Raw genomic sequence first — 16,118 nt, forward strand, 5'->3', positions numbered from 1 at the left:
TACCTTCGGTCGTTTCAAGAGTGGAAAATTCTGTTTGTGACTATAAGACACTCTGTGCCGAGTTTGGCCTTGCCCTGCACTTGGAAACTAGTTATCCGGCAGCTCTCCAAGCGAGATAAGGTTCGTGTGGATAAACATTCCTATGAAAGACTGTTTGCTGAGCCTTGCTGACTGTGAATGAAAGGAATTCACAGTCGTGTAAATAAAAGGGGTTTTGCCGGGACCAAGAGTCTGCTTCATGCTTTCTAAGGAAGGCTGGGTGAGAACACATCCCTGTGGAGAGGTTGAATCTCAACTACACCAATACTTACTGACGGTGGTCGTGCCTCCGGTCAACGCAGCCTTCGTTCCTTGATAAAAGTCATCAGCTACCGTTACGCCTTGAACGGATTTCTGCAGAGAACTGTTGCTGTCAATACCGCCTGGAAGGATCATGAGGCCGGTTGCCTCGATGGTTTTCGGGCTTCCGGTAATAACCAGATTCTCTCCAATTTGTCTAACAGGAAGAAAGCAGGGATGCTTACTCTTTTATTGAGGGAGGCTCTCAAACATCTCAAATGTACATTTTTCCCTTTAAATCAGGAATATCAAACTCGATTTCATTGAGGGCCTCTGTTGCAGCCCACGAGACTCAGACGATGGGGAGGTTGGGGAGGAACTTGGGCCAGTCCTGGAGTCTGGGGAAGGCTCTGATGAGGGCTCTGCGTCAGAGGCAGAGAGGGGGCCAGAGCCGACCTATATTTCCCAGCCACTGGAGTGGCAGCTGCCCTTGGAGTCAGAGATGAGTGTGGAGGAGGAACAGGCCTCAGATGCGCGTATGCGCAGAGCTGTTAGGAGAGGAGAACAACGGAGGACAAGGAATCGACCCAGGAAGCAAATCACACATGGATGCTGAACAGTCCCTCCCTGTCTGGGGAATAAATAGAAGGAAAAGGGGAGTGGTGGTCGTAGGAGACAACAGTTCGGATTTCTGAAGATTTTGCTCATTGTGTTTCGTGCCACAAAGACTGCTTGCCAGAACTTAATTTGCAGTCTTTCAGCTAGAACCTCTCGGCCTGGCAATTATCACAAGGAACTGATGAGGTCTGTACTGCAGTTAACTCCTTGCAGGACTAACGCCTGGCTGAATGCCATTAATTCACAAGAGGGAAATATAAGAGGGGTTTTTCGTGACAAGGAGTCTGTTTCTTGCTTCCTTCTAAGGCTGGGTCAGAACAGCCTTATCAGGGTTGTGTCGACCTTGGGGGGGCACAGGGTGTGGCCAGCTCGACGTCACTTGTGTCGGCCGTGCCTGTGGCGACCCAAGCTCAGTTTTCGGCTGCAACCGCCTCCTGCAACCCTCTACTAGTGAAAACCAAGGTCCCGTGTGCGGCCCTCGCAAGCTCTTTTTCAACTGGGATGACTTCCTGCAACCTATCCCTCACCCTCCCAAGTTCTGTTTTTGCTGGCAGAGGCACCATGGGCAGGTCCTTCACAGTTTCCGGAGCAGCCCTGTGGGCCAGATCTAAGCCCCCTGAGAGCCAGATCCAGCCCCCGAGCCTTAGGTTTGACACCCCTGCCTTAAAGGGTCACCTGCCCCTGTGCTAGGTTCAGCAGAGCAGTCATAAGGGTGAAAAATGGCTTTTTTTCAATACTGTGGTAACTCTGAATGGTCACTAAATGAATTGTTGTAATTCGAGGACTACCTTTGATCGTTTAACCTTACAGCTGCCCACTTTTTGCCTCCCTATGTGTCATCTTTTTAATCCGAGCGATTACCAAACCAAGTTAGTCCAAAACTTCCTAAATAAAAGAAGCCGCATCTTTTGCATCAAACGAAGGCCGGAATAAATTTCAGAGTTCCAACACTAACTTGATAAGCCCGTCTTCCACGTAGACATCGGCGTAGAAGGAGTGGTCATCGTTGATAATTCGTCCGTTCTTGATTAATAAACCATCGCCCTGAATGGACAAATAAAAAGAAATGGTGAGGACAACGTTCAAAAAAATTAAGATCGTACGATCTTGTAGCACGACGTCAGGATCTAAAAGAAGGAGCGACCGGTAGTGGAAATTTTGAGTAGTTCGGAGAACTGGCAAATACCAACTCTGGTGGGCCCCGCCCTCCCACTCCCGTCGTTCCCTGTCCTATATTCCCTTGTTTTTTAGCTCAGCTGATTCGCGCAGGAGAGTGGATTGCGGCACCTCAGCAGAGCTAAAAATACAGCTCAGCTTACCAGCGCTGACACCAAGGGCGGTCTTTGCTGTGCGCACAACGCATGCTCTCATAGAACTGGTAGGAGAAGATTTGGAATCCCACCACTGATTACGGATTTAAAGAATTGTGGGTTTTTTCATAATAGTGGAGCAGAATTCCTCCTTCCGTGCATACCACACACCTCTTCGATATGGCTCCTGAAGCGAAATCCTTCCGTTTCTGAATTGGAAGAAGACACGGGAGGTATAATAACTTCAGAGCCGGACACTCTGGGACAGGGGTGTCCAACCTTGGCAACTCGTGGACTTCAATTCCCAGAATTCCCCACCCAGTCGGCTGGGGAATTCTGGGAGTTGATCTTAAAGTTCCTAAGTTGGAAAACTTTGCTCTAAGACAGGAGTGAGGGAAAATGGCCCTTTTACGACTCATGGACTTCAACTCCCAGAATTCCCCAGTCAGCCATGCTGTCTTGGGAATTCTGGGAGTTGAAGTCCACGGATCTTGAAGTTCCTAAGGTTGGACATTCTTGTTCTAAGACAGGGGTGGGAAAGGATGGCCCCTTTATGACTTGTGGACTTCAACTCCCAGAATTCCCCAATCAGCCATGCTGTCTCAGGAATTCTGGGAGCTGAAGTCCACAAGTCATAAAGGAGCCATCATTCCCCACCTCTGCTAAGAAAATTCTAGAAAGATCTAAATTGGGCCCCAAGCTGACTCAAACTAGGCTATGAATCAGAGAAGACGAGCGGGCTTCATCTGATAAAAACGAGGAAAGGCTTGCATAAAAGTTCAGCTCCGGCTGAACTACCCACAACAATTGCATGCTTTTTAGTCCTGCTGCCTCCCTCGATGCCCAGCCTGGTTCTTTGTGTCAAAGGAATTCCTGACAGTTCTCATTATTGTCTGTCATCTGTCAGTCTTGTGATAAATTCTGACTCAGTACCTCCGAGCTGGAGGCTCCGAAGCAGAGAATGGCTTTCAAAGCATCCTCGGGGAGAAACCATGTGGTTCTTTCATGCGCAGTCAGGCAGGGAGCTGAATTTGACCCAAATAAGGCTTTCAGCATCCAACTGAAGTAGGCCTTCCATTAACCATGATGGTTTTTGAGGTTGTTTGGTGTGTTTCAGAGCCTTCAAGTCATTGTCGAGTGCTGTTGTGGCCCGCCAGTGGAGCTGACAGCAGATTTGACAGTTCAGCCGAACCGGTAGTGGCCTAGAAGCAGCAGCAACCAATGCCCGCCATGCCCCCGAACCGGCGGCGCCATCTTGATTTTTGGTTCTGTGGATGCACAGAAAAATTTATGCGGGCACCGAGCCGGCAGGAATGCCGGCAGCAACTCACCCCTGACCTACCTACCCAAAAAGACAATTCTCACGTCTGCCCAAAATTCACCAGGTGAACCATAGCTAACACCTTCTATTATTCCTCAGGTGTTGTTGGTCTCACAGTCAACCATATGTTCACGATTTAAGCCCCAGAGCTCACCGTAACAGCATTGCCCAAAAGGCATTAAGCGTTTGTTAACCTAATTTTGTGAAGCTTCTTCTCCGGTAACGCTGTACTGCAAACTAGGACATACAAAACCTTTGCCAGACCAATCCTCGAATACAGCTCGTCTGCCTGGAATCCACACTGTATTTCGGACGTTAATACAATTGAAGAGAGTTCAGAGGTATTTCACGGGAAGAGTCCTCCACTCCTCTGCTCACAACAGAATCCCTTATGCCACCAGGCTCGAAATTCTGGGTTTGGACAACCTAGAACTACACCACCTACGATCCAATCTAAGTGTAGTACACAAAATTGTCTGCTACAACATCCTACCTGTCAACGACTTCTTCAGCTTCAACTGCAATAATACTCGGGCAAACAGTCGATACAAACTCAAGGTAAACCTGCTCCAAACTCGATTGCAGAAAATACGACTTCAGCAACAGAGTGGTCAACGCCTGGAATGCTCTACCTGACCCCGTTGTTACATCCTCAAACCCCCATAACTTTAACCTTAAACTGTCTACCGTGGACCTCACCCCATTCCTAAGAGGTCCGTAAAGGGGGCGTGCATAAGCCCACCAGCGTGCCTTCCTTCCCTGTCCCACTGTCCCCCTTTATTTGTGCTCATTTCCTTTGTCCGTGTCCATGTTCATACTTATACCTGTTATCTCGTACATGTTTGACAAACCAAATAAATAAATAAAAAAGGTTTGCCTATCAATCCCTTTCCAAGAATTTGGGATAGGTAGATGTGGATGTTGGGCGGTGTTAGGTGTACCCTCACAGGATGTAAGCTGCGCCAAGCCAAGCTGCCTTTTGCAATTGACTGATGGTGAACACTGATTATGAATGTGTCAGCCCAGATGGTGTTTAAGAGCCACACAGTCTTGGACTGGTTAAAAACTCCACAGTTCTAGTCCTAAAGAAAGACGTAAGAGCTCTTAAGGTAACATCTGAACATATACGAAGTTCCGAGCAAGTGGGTTGTTGCTGTTGTTGTTGTTTTGCTGCAAAAGTCAGAATGTTCAGGTCTGATAAGTTCAGGATTTCCACGTATCTAAGGGGCGCTGTGGCTCAGTGGCTAAGACGCTGAGCTTGTCGATCAGAAAGGTCAGCAGTTCAGCGGTTCGAATCCCTAGCGCTGCGTAACGGAGTGAGCTCCCATGACTTGTCCCAGCTTCTGCCAACCTGGCAGTTCGAAAGCACTTAAAAATGCAAGTAGAAAAATAGGAGCCACATTTGGTGGGAAGGAAACGGCGTTCCGTGCGCCTTTGGCATTGAGTCATGCTGGCCACATGACCACGGGGACGTCTTCGTACAGCGCTGGCCCTTCGGCTTTGAAATGGAGATGAGCAGCGCCCCCTAGAGTCGGGAACGACTAGAACAGATGTGCGAAGGGAACCTTTATCTTTCAGCAACTCTTTGTATATTGCTCCAAGGGCTCCTCTTAGTATTGGTACAATCATTAGTTTCTTCCCCCATAATTGCTCAAATTCAATTTGGAAATCACGATATTTGATTATTATTTTTTTCAGTTGTTTCTCTTCAACTCGTGCATCACCTGGCATTGCGATATCAATGGAACTAAAATATCAGTGTCTCTCTCTCTTTCTTTCTCTCTCTCTTTCTCTCTTTCTCTTTCTCTCTCTCTGTCTCTCTTTCTCTGTCGGTCTCTCTCTCTTTCTCTCTCTGTCCCTCTCTCTTTCTCTCTCTGTCTCTTTCTCTCTCTGTCTCTTTCTCTCTCTCTCTCTTTTTCTGTCAGTCTCTCTTTCTTTCTCTCTCTCTCTTTCTCTCTCTGTCCCTCTCTCTTTCTCTCCCTCTCTCTTTCTCTCCCTCTGCCTATCTCTCTCTGTCTCTCTGTCTCTCTCTCTGTCTCTCTCTGTCTCTTTCTCTCTCTCTCTCTTTGTCAGTCTCTTTCTCTCTCTCTCTCTTTCTTTGTCGGTCTCTTTCTCTCTCTCTGTCTCTCTCTCTTTCTCTGTCTTTCTCTGTCTCTCTTTCTCTCTCTCTGTGTCCCTTTCTCTAACTCCCCCTCTCTTTCTGTCTCTCTCTTTCTCTGTCTCTCTCTGTCTCTGTCTCTCTATCTCTGTGTGTGTCTCCATCTCTCTCTCTCTCTCTCTCCCCCCGTCTTTTTCTGTCTCTCTGCCTCTCTGACTCACTCATACAAACACACACCACACTACTGTAAAATAACCATTCCCCCCCCCCCACTCGAACCATCTCGTCAAGACCCCTTCCTCCCTTCCATCCAGTCTTCCCAGCTCTCGGCTCAACAAATAGTGGCGGTTTGCCCCCCCCCCCCCCAAAAAAAACCCGGCGAAAGAAACCCTGTTTTCTAAGCTCTCCGATCAAGGCAGGTTCGAAACCTGCTTAAAGGCAAAATGAGGAAGAACAAATGAAAATTAAAAAGCCCGCAACCTTTTTTCTCAGCATAATCGGCAGGGGGGGGGGAGCGCTCGGGGCATCTTTCTAACATTTGGAGAAACAGAAAATCGACGGAGGTCCCCAGCCTTCTCCCCAAAGGCGGATTTCAAAATAAAGGAGGATATTTGCAGCTAAAGGTGGACCTGAAGGAACATCCTTGATGCTTTCCGGGATGGGTTTAGAGACGTTTCTTGGCCCAAAGTAGGGAAGAGCATCAGGGCTCGGTCCCCTATTCCGTTCCTGACCCGGGAAGAAGGTGAGATGCTGGGATCAAAGCCTTCCTCCTTCTCTACCCGCCTTCCATCCTCGCCTTCCCGCCGGTTCCCACGGCCGCGCCCGCTTCCCCGTCCCCTGGCGGAGCCAAGCAGGCAGGCAGACAAAGCCAGTCTCGGCTAGAGACCCCCACCACCCCTTTCCGTCTCTCCCAGTCCACCGAAGCCCACCGCCACGCTGCTCACCTGCCGGGGAAGCCCTTCAGGGTCCGGGGCACGAGCCATGCCGCCGGTGGGAGAGTGGGCAGGCGCCCCTTCCCAACGATGAAGCGAGGGGCTGGTCGGTGGGGGGGGCGCACTGGCGACCCCGCCCTGCGCAGCCCAGGAAGCGGAAAAGGCTGTGCCCCCCCCTTCTCCTGCCCCCTCCCCTGCTCGTTCTCCCGGATGGGTTTGCCCCCACCCACCCACCTTGGGCATTTGGGGGGGGCTTCCCTCGCCTACCCTCCCTTCCTTGCTGCCCCAGACCCCTCCCCAGGCGCTACACCTGCTCTTGCAGAAGGGCCCCTCCCGCAGGGATAGGAAGAGAAGGAGAGAAGGTGGGAAGGGGAAGAGAGGAGTAGGGGAGAGGAAGGGGAAGAAGGAAAGGGGAAGGAGAGGAAGGCTGGATGGGAAAGGAAGAGAAGGAAAGAGGAGGGGAAGGGGAAGAGGAAGAGAGGAGTAAGGGAGAGGAAGGGGAAGAAAGAAAGGGAAAGAAGGCTGGATGGGAAAGGAAGAGAAGGAGAGAGGGTGGGAAGGGGAAGACGAAGAGGAGTAGGGGAGAAGCAAGGAAAGAAGGAAAGGGAAAGGAGAGGAAGGCTGGATGGGAAAGGAAGAGAAGGAGAGAGGGTGGGAAGGGGAAGAGGAAGAGAGGAGTAGGGGAGAGGCAGGGGAAGAAGGAAAGGGGAAGGAGAGGCGGAAGAAAGAAAGTAGAGAAGGAAGGGAGGGAGAAAAGGAAGGAATAGTAGGGTGGGGAGAACATAATAACAGGTGGATAGGATACTAAGCAAAGCAATCTCGAATGTTTACTGTTTACAAAAAGAAAAAGAAAAACAGGAGGGTCCCTCCAGCAAGGGGCTTGCCCCGCGACCCCCCCCTTCCCCCCCACCAACCCCCAGGCATGAGATAGACAAAAATTATCACCATAGAAAACAGGAGATATACAAAAATTATCACCATAGAAAAAATGAAACATACAAAAATTATCACCATAGAAAAAATGAAACATACAAAAATTATCACCATAGAAAAAATGAAACATACAAAAATTATCAGCCTTACACCATCCCAGTAGGAAAATAGGAAAATGAGGTATACAAAAATTATCACCATGTCAGTTAATACTTTAATTGGGTAACCTTTAGCATGAATTAAGGCCTTACAACCTCTTCCCATGGAGTGAACCAAGTCTTTTAGTTCTGCAGCTGTTATAGTGTGAAACCAAGATTGAATGATGGCTTCTTTTAACTGGGTTTTACTCCTGGCTATATTCGGCTATAGCTTTTCACAGAATACAGACAATTGAACAAACGTTGTTGCACTACATTCTTGATTAAATTCTCTTTCCATTGACATATAATTTTATGATATCACTTCAAAAGAGAAAAGTGGTGGTATTAGCCATCAAACCTCCAAGATACACTTTTTCCAAAAGGTTTCCACAATTTTGGCCACTACTGTATATATCTGGTTTTACACATACTAAGCATAACCAGAATTGAATCTGCGCAGCAATGGAAAAACAATGAGATTCCATCAGGTGAGAATGTAATTAAGAAAATATTAGAATGTGCAGAAATGGATAGATTAACACTTACTAATAAGGATAAAGAAGATATTGAATATTTTTGGATATGGGAGCAGAGGTTAGAAAGGAGGAGACAATTAAATAAGAAATATTAATGTGGAGAGTTGTTAAAGAAGATGTTAAATATTATTGTTATATTATTATTGTGTGGTTAATCTTTGGTGAGATTCACAGCCTTTGGGGCTGGTTGGTAGCTCAACAGCTCGAGTCCTAACCAAGGACCTAGGAACTGTTAAGGTAACGTCGGAGGATATAAGCTGTTCCAAGTAGGGTGGTTTTTTGTAGAATCAGAATGTTCAAGTCTGATAAATTTAAAATTTCCAAATAGCAAGGGAGCCCTTTGGGTATTGCTCCAAGGGCTCCAATTACAATCGGGACAAGAAGACAATTTCTTTTTCCACAGTCGCTCAACTTCAATTTGCAAGTCCCGGTACTTTGTGATTTTTTCTTGCTCTTTATCTTCAATCCGTGCATCTCCAGGTATTGCAATGTCAATGAACCATACTTTTTTCTTTTCAACTATTATTATGTCAGGTGTGTTGTGAGCCAAGTGCCTATCAGTCTGGATTCTGAAGTCCCACAAGATCTTGACTTTCTCATTCCCTAGAACCTTCTCAACCTGATGTTCCCAGTGGTTTTTGCTGTACTCAAATCCAAACGTTTGGCACAATTTCCAGTGAATGATTTTAGGAACGCGGTCATGGCGTTGTAGGTAGTCAGTTTGTGAAATTTTGCTGCACCCGCTGATCAAGTGGTCGACTGTCTCGTCTTTCTCATTACAGAGGCGACATTTGCTGTTGGTGGTAACATGTTGAATTTTTGCCTTCATGCAGTTTGTGGCTAAGGCTTGTTCTTGAGCTGCCAAAATAAAGCCTTCTGTTTCTATATTATTGTTATTGTTACTGTTACTATTATTATTATTTTTATTATCAATATTATTGCGATGAATGCTACAAAAAACATGTGGATTAAGATAAAGATAAGGTAAAAGTTCCCCTCCCCATGCGCCTTCGGCATTGAGTCATGCCAGCCACATGATCACGGAGACGTCTTTGCACAGCGCTGGCTCTTCGGCTTTGAAACGGAGATGAGCACTGCCCCTTAGAGTCGGGAACAACTAGCACCTTTTATCTTTAATTTGATCACTGCAGTGGCTGGATTCACACACAGCACAAGGAGCCGCCCTTTACCTGTTTAGTACAGGCAGTCCTTGACTTACAATGGTTCACTTAGTGACCATTCAAAGTTGCAAAGGCACTGGAACAAGGGACATATCCGTGTTTCGCACTTACGACCACTGCAGGCCACGGGATTTACATTCAGATGCCTGACAAGTGACTCACATTTATGATGGTGGCAGAGTCCCCGTGTGTGTGTGTGTGTGTGTGTGTGTGTGTGTGTGTGTGTGTGTGTGTGTGTGACGTGATTCCCCTTTTGCGATCTTTCCAAGACGCAGAGTCCAGATTCACTTAACAACCGCGCTAGTAATCGAACAACCGCAGCGATTCGCTTAACACACGTGGCAAGGAAGGTCGTGAAAACGGGACGAAACTTACTTTGTAAACGTCTCGCTTAACAAACATTTTGGGTGCGATCGGCGGTCGCAAGTCGAGAACTACCTGTATTAGGTGTCCGCTAATCCTCTAGCCCTACGGTTTTCCCAGTGATTCCAGCTTGCTCAGCTTAGTAAAGTTAGTAAGACCCAAATTACTTCTTGTTCTTTGAAATTTGGGACTGCGGCAGGGGAGAGTTCCGGTCGCCGTTACTACTGGTTCGGTAGTAAGAACTTTTGCCCGCGCTCGGCAGACGCACTCTCCGAGCACGTGCACATCTCCATTTAAAACAATCTGCACATGCACAGGTTAAAAAAACAAATACAAGCTACATTTTTTAAAATGAAGATTGTTCTGCGCATGTGCAGAACAGAAAATCAAGATGGCGCCACCAAACATAAAACCGGCATCCGCCGGAGTTACGACCTATTCGTCTGAACCAGACCAAATAGGTAGGAACCCACCTCTGGACTGAGGCCCCAAATTTAGGTCGTGGGGGGAGGGCTTGATTGGGGTTCAAGCCCTCTACTTCCAGATTCCCCATTTGCCCCCAAAGGAAGAAACCAAGCCCCGTGATCCACGGATCATGCATTTTTCCGCGTGGAGGAGCAGAAATGGGAGGGGGGCATGTGAGAAGAATATGATTCCTATTTTAATAGAGAAAATTTTGAAAATGGAGATAAAGATGAAACCAGAGGTTTCTCTTTTTTTCTCTCCCCCTGTAGGGTTATGACAATGTACCATCTGAACGGTTCTTAGAACTGTGGTTACACATGATTGCAAACTTCAGCAATTCCTTGCTTGTCAGCAATTCTTTGCTGTTTCAGTGTTCCCATGTTGTAATATAGCTCCTTGTGTAGGCGTGGCAGTCACCCATGGCCCAGTGGATAACGGGGCATGCGCAGCCACGATGAGCCACATAGGAGAAAACAAACTCCTACATAACATAACATCCTGATAGTGCTCCATGACATCCTGATAGTTCATAACATAACATCCTGATAGTGCTCCATGACATCCTGATAGTTCATAACATAACATCCTGATAGTGCTCCATGACATCCTGATAGTTCATAACATAACATCCTGATAGTGCTCCATGACATCCTGATAGTTCATAACATAACATCCTGAGATGTGCCCTACCAATGACGCCCAGGATTTGACCATATATAGACAGAACTTCCCTGAGCAGTAGATTAGAAATTGTAGTTTTACAGGCTGTCTTTAATCACATGCTGATTGCTCCTCCTGCCTTTGTCCTATCTCAATAAAAGGGGCTCTCAGACCCCCAATCTGGGTCGCCTCATCCCGAGAAAGCTCGTGTCCGTGTCTTTTCTCAACATTGGCCTCATGGACGAACCACGGGAACGTTACATTCCCAGGCATGAACAAGGACACGGGATGAGACAATGTATGACCTGTAACATTTACTGCTTTGAATGTATAACATTTGATTCTTTCCTTGTGTGTGAGGACACGCACATTCTCACGAACACCAATGATGTAATTACTAACCAATTACTATGCCTTGGAGACTTGTTCTCCAATAATGTAATAACACGTAGGTAGTAGGTGAGAACTAGGAAACTGCAAAGATATAAAACTTCTGTCTGATGCTCTATAAAGTTGCTGTTGATTCTGATGCTGATCAGTAAACTTCTGTTGATTTTGCTATCTGTGAATTGGTTTACTTTTCACTCATCTTCAGCCTCGGGAGCCAATGCAACATCCCCCTTTTGGGCCTAATGGATAAAGGTCTGGAGAAAAAAATTGGAGCTTTGACACTATAGATGTTGATAATATTGTACGCACAAAAATGGAAGGAGGCTTTGATTCCCACCACGGACGAACGGCTGCAGAAGGCTGATGGAGTTGACTGAAATGGCAAAACTAACCATTTTGATTAAAGAAAAGAGCAGACTTTGGTCTCTGCATGGAAACCATTTCTGAACTTCACGCTTGATATGGAAAAGAATCAAAGTTGGGTTTGGGGTTTTACCGGTTAGATTGACAGATCTTTAAAGAAATGGCATGTTCATATTATTATCAAAATACCAAAAAGTCGTGATTTGATGTTAATGCCTTATTTTACTGCAAAACAGAGAGTCAGAAGCCAATGTTCCCTTTTCTTTTTTTCTTATCCTTCCTCACTTTTCTTCCCTCTCTACCGTTCTCCTATTTACTTCTGTATTCTGTACCATCTTATAACTCAATAAAAATGTTAAACCAGGAGGAGGAGGGGGAGGGGATGAGAAGAGGGGGAGGAGGGAGGGGAGTAAGAATGAGAAGGTGGAGGAGGAGGCAGAGAAGAGGAGAAGGAGGAAGAAGATGAAGGGAGAGAAGGGAGAGGAGAAGAAGAGGAAGAAGAGGAGGAGGAAGATGGGAAGAAGAGGAAGAGGGGGAGGAGGGAGGGGAGGAAGAATGAGAAGGTGGAGGAGGAGGCAGAGAAGAGGAGGAGGAGGAAGAAGATGAAGGGAGAGAAGGGAGAGGAGAAGAAGAGGAGGAGGAGGAAGATGGGAAGAAGAGGAAGAGGAGGAGGAGGGAGGGAAGGAAGAATGAGAAGGTGGAGGAGGAGGCAGAGAAGGGGAGAAGGAGGAAGAAGAAGATGAAGGAAGAGGAGGGAGAGGAGAAGAAGAAGAGGAAGAGGGAGGAGAAGGAGAGGAAGGGGAAGGAGGGAAAGAAGAAGAAGAGGAGGGAAGAGGGAGGGGAGGGAGGGGGAGGAGGAGAAGAGGAGGGAGGGGAGGAAGGAGGAGGAAGAGGAGAAGAAGAGGAGGAGGAAGAAGAAGAAGGGGAAGGAGGAGGAGGTAGAGTAGAAGAAGAGGGGGAGGAGGGAGGGGGAGGAAGGAGGAGGAGAGGAGGAAGAGGAAGCAGCAGCAGCCAGACAAGGGGGGAGTTTCTGCCCATCCAGCTGCAAAATATAGGGCAGATTTGCCTATCACCATCTGGCCAGCTCCGAAGCCCCCCAGGATTACAAGGGGGCTGTGTTTGAGACCCACACGGGAGATGGGGGAGGGGTGGGAAAGGAGGGGGCGGGTGAGGAAGAGGGGGGGAGGGGAAGGCCTGGGGGAGGGGAAGAGCTGAAGGGAGGGGGAAGGGGGAAGGGAGGGGAAGAGGGGACTAAGGAGGGGAAGACCTGGGGGGTCCGTGGAGAAAGCGCCCCCTGGCAAAGAGGGGGATCCCTCCCCCCAGGGGCCCTTCCTCCGGAGCCCCACCCAAAAACCCCGGCCCAGAGAGACCCCCTCCCCATTCCCAGGTCCTCCGAGCCCTCCAGCCGCCCTTACCTGCCGCCCTTGGGGTCCCTGCCGGGGCTGCTGGGCCAGCGGGGCGGGGAGCTGGAGGCAGAGGGGCCGGCTGGGCTGGCTCTCCCCCCCGGGCGAGCTGAGGCCGGAGCCGCCCCCTTCACAGCCGGCCTGGTCGAGGAGCTCGGGCCGGCTGGCGCTACGCGGGGTGCGGGCTCCCTTCTGGCCGACGCTGTAGGCCTGGAAGTCGAGGGTCTTGTTCTCGAAGGCGCCCTCCACCGCCGCGAACATCCCGCCGTACTTCTGCCGGGGCGTCTGGGCCGCCGTGCCGGGGCGAGCCAGGTAGACCGGTAGGTCCTCCGCCGACGCCTCCTCCTCCCCGGCCTCGCCGCTCCGGCCGCCCAGACGCTGCCGCCCGGCCATCCTCCGCGCCCTCCGGCCGCTCCGGGGACGGGGACCATGCAAATGCGCCCGCGGGCGGGGGGGAAAGGGGGGGAGATGACGAGCGCAGCCGCGGCGGGGGTTGCTGGCTGGCTGGGGGGCTGGGAGCCGGGCTGGGGGACGGAGGGGGGGGCAGGGGGATGGGCTGGCAGAGGGCTGCCTGGCTGGGGAACTGGGGGGCGGACTACCTGAGGGCTGGGAGATTGGGGGGGCTGGGAGCTGGCTGGCTGGGGAACTGGGGCTGGGGGGCTGGGAGATTGGGGGGCTGGGGGGGTTGGGATCTGGCTACCTGGGGGGCTGGCTAGAGAACTGGGGGAGCTGGCTGGCTGGGGGCTGGGAGATTGGGGTGCTGGGGGGTTGGGATCTGGCTACCTGGGGGGCTGGCTAGAGAACTGGGGGAGCTGGCTGGCTGGTGGCTGAGAGATTGGGGTGCTGGGGGGTTGGGATCTGGCTACCTGGGGGGCTGGCTAGAGAATTGGGGGATCTGGCTGGCTGGGGGCTGGGAGATTGGGGGGCTGGGGGTTGGGATCTGGCTACCTGGGGGGCTGACTAGAGAACTGGGGGAGCTGGCTGGCTGGTGGCTGGGAGATTGGGGGGTGGGGGTGGGATCTGGCTACCTGGGGGGCTGGCTAGAGAACTGGGGGATCTGGCAGGCTGGTGGATGGGAGATTGGGGGGCTGGGGGTTGGGATCTGGCTACCTGGGGGGCTGGCTAGAGAACTGGGGGAGCTGGCTGGCTGGTGGCTGGGAGATTGGGGGGCTGGGGGGTTGGGATCTGGCTACCTGGGGGGCTGGCTAGAGAACTGGGGGAGCTGGCTGGCTGGTGGCTGGGAGATTGGGGGCCTGGGGGGTTGGGATCTGGCTACCTGGGGGGCTGGCTAGAGAACTGGGGGATCTGGCTGGGGGCTGGGAGATTGGGGGGCTGGGCAACTGGGGGGCTGGGAGTGGGGGGAGGTTGGGAGACTGGCTGCTTGAGGCCCTAGCTGACTGCTAAGATGGGGGGCTGGCTGACAGCCGCCTCCTTGGGAGGATGGAGCCGCGCTCGGGGCCGCGTCAGGAACCAGCGAGGCCGAAAGAAGGGAAGCCTCTCCGGGCAACCGTGCGCTGGGAAACCCGGCTTGTGGCGCTGGGGAGCCGGCCGGGCTTCAGCAAGCGGCGCCTACCGGCCTGGGCGGCCCAGCGGAGACCGGCCCTTTCTCGGGCCAAGCGGAACGGGCGAGTCCCGGCTCTGGAGCTCCGGAGGTCCCTCCGGCTGAAATCACCGCAGGGCCGCCCATCCGCGCTTTAAGGCGGGGAGGGGGGAAGCGTTGGAAGCTGGGGGGCTGGGAGATTGGGGGGGGCTGGTGCTTGGGGGTTGGGATGTGGCTGGCTGGGGTGGGGGCTGGCTGGCTGGGAGGCCGAGAAAGAGCAAGGCCGGAGTCACCCACCCACCGCCGCGCAGCCTCTCCCGCCCCCAACTCAACACTTGGAGGGTAGAAGCGGCGAGTGGGGGGGGGAGTGGAGACTGGGATGGGCAGATGCTGCTGGGGTGGGGTGGGGGGGCTAGGAAAGTGGCAGATGGGAGCGGGGGCCTGGGAAGACCAGCCTCCCCGGTCAGACCCCCGCGGGGGACGGGGACAATCGGGGCTCCGGCCCCGTCCGCGGCGGAGGAGCTGAGCCCGTCTAGATGGCTTTGCGCGATCCCCTCCTCCCCCCCCCTCCGCCAGGTAGCGGCAGCTGGAAGTGGGTAGCCGCCCCTTACTCAGCTCCGTGGGGAAAAGCCGGGCGCCCACCCGCGGGACGAGGGGAGGCCGGGTTCCCAGCAGCCGCTGGACCGGGCTCCTCGCGTGGGGGAGGCGGGCGTGGAGGGCCGGCGGATGCCCTGCTTGCTGGATCCGCGCTGGGCTGCCCAAGGAAAGGCGTTGCTGCTTCTGGGGTTGGCGCACCGGCTTCCCCGTCTGCTTTCTCCTCTTTGCTTGCTTGCCTGCCGCCGCTGAAGGCGTGGAAAAAGCACGCGTGGCTTCTATTGTTTCATCCGACGCATCCCCCGCGCCCCTTCGGTGCTGGGTTCAAATCCAGACGAGCTCGGAGGAAGCGGCAGCCGGAACGAGGCCGGAACGGAGCCCGCCTGCTTAGCGCGCCGATCCCCGGCGAAGGGAGCTGTCCTTCAGCACCACGGGCGCTGCGGAGCCCCCGCGGAACGCTGGAGTTCAGCTCAATACGAGACCCTGCCTTGGTCTCTTGGTGGTGGGGGAGGGGTATGGGGGGGAGGGAGATCCCCCCCGCCCTGGCTCGGACCACGCACTGGTGGTCCTCGACTTACAACACTTCACTTAGTGACCATTGAAAGTTAGGACGGCACTGAAAAAAGGGATTTAGGACGGTGAAATTCAATTTTTTTTACTACTGGTTCTGTGGGCGTGGCTTGGTGGGCGTGGCAGGGGAAGGATACTGCAAAATCCCCATTTCCTCCTCCTCCCGATCAGCTGGGACCTAGGAGGCAGAGAATGAATAGGGGCGAGGCCAGCCAGAGGTGGCATTTACCGGTTCTCCAAACTACTCAAATTTTCCGCTACCGGTTCTCCACAGCCTGCTGGATTTCACCCCTGCTTAGGACTGGGTTTCACAGTTACGACTTTTGTAGCAGCCACATGCTCGTGTGATCCAAATTCAGACACTTGGCAACTGGTTTCACATTTATGACGGTTGCAGTGTCCCCGGGGTCGCTGTTGTGATT

At 51.7% G+C, this 16,118-nt stretch overlaps 2 protein-coding genes across 2 annotated transcripts in view; one reads left to right on the top strand and one right to left on the bottom strand.

Annotated features, from left to right (window-relative positions):
* The window catches only part of LOC106552039 (dihydropyrimidinase-related protein 1), a 28,467-nt gene extending 15,082 nt beyond the window's left edge, over nt 1-13,385 (bottom strand). The window contains exons 1-3 of the mRNA XM_087723706.1: nt 13,005-13,385; nt 1,853-1,941; nt 312-496 (exon numbers count right to left, since the gene is read on the bottom strand). Of these exons, the coding sequence (XP_087579832.1) occupies nt 312-496; nt 1,853-1,941; nt 13,005-13,385 (655 nt within the window). The remainder of the gene's footprint in view (nt 1-311; nt 497-1,852; nt 1,942-13,004) is intronic.
* WFS1 (wolframin ER transmembrane glycoprotein) overlaps nt 1-16,118 on the top strand; it is a 60,095-nt gene that overhangs the window by 16,859 nt on the left and 27,118 nt on the right. The window lies entirely within an intron of this gene.

This window comes from Thamnophis sirtalis, unplaced genomic scaffold (genome assembly GCF_051295495.1).
Source record: "Thamnophis sirtalis isolate CommonGarterSnake01/CBP01778 unplaced genomic scaffold, rThaSir2_p1.2 scaffold_10, whole genome shotgun sequence".
Lineage (NCBI taxonomy): Eukaryota > Metazoa > Chordata > Lepidosauria > Squamata > Natricidae > Thamnophis > Thamnophis sirtalis.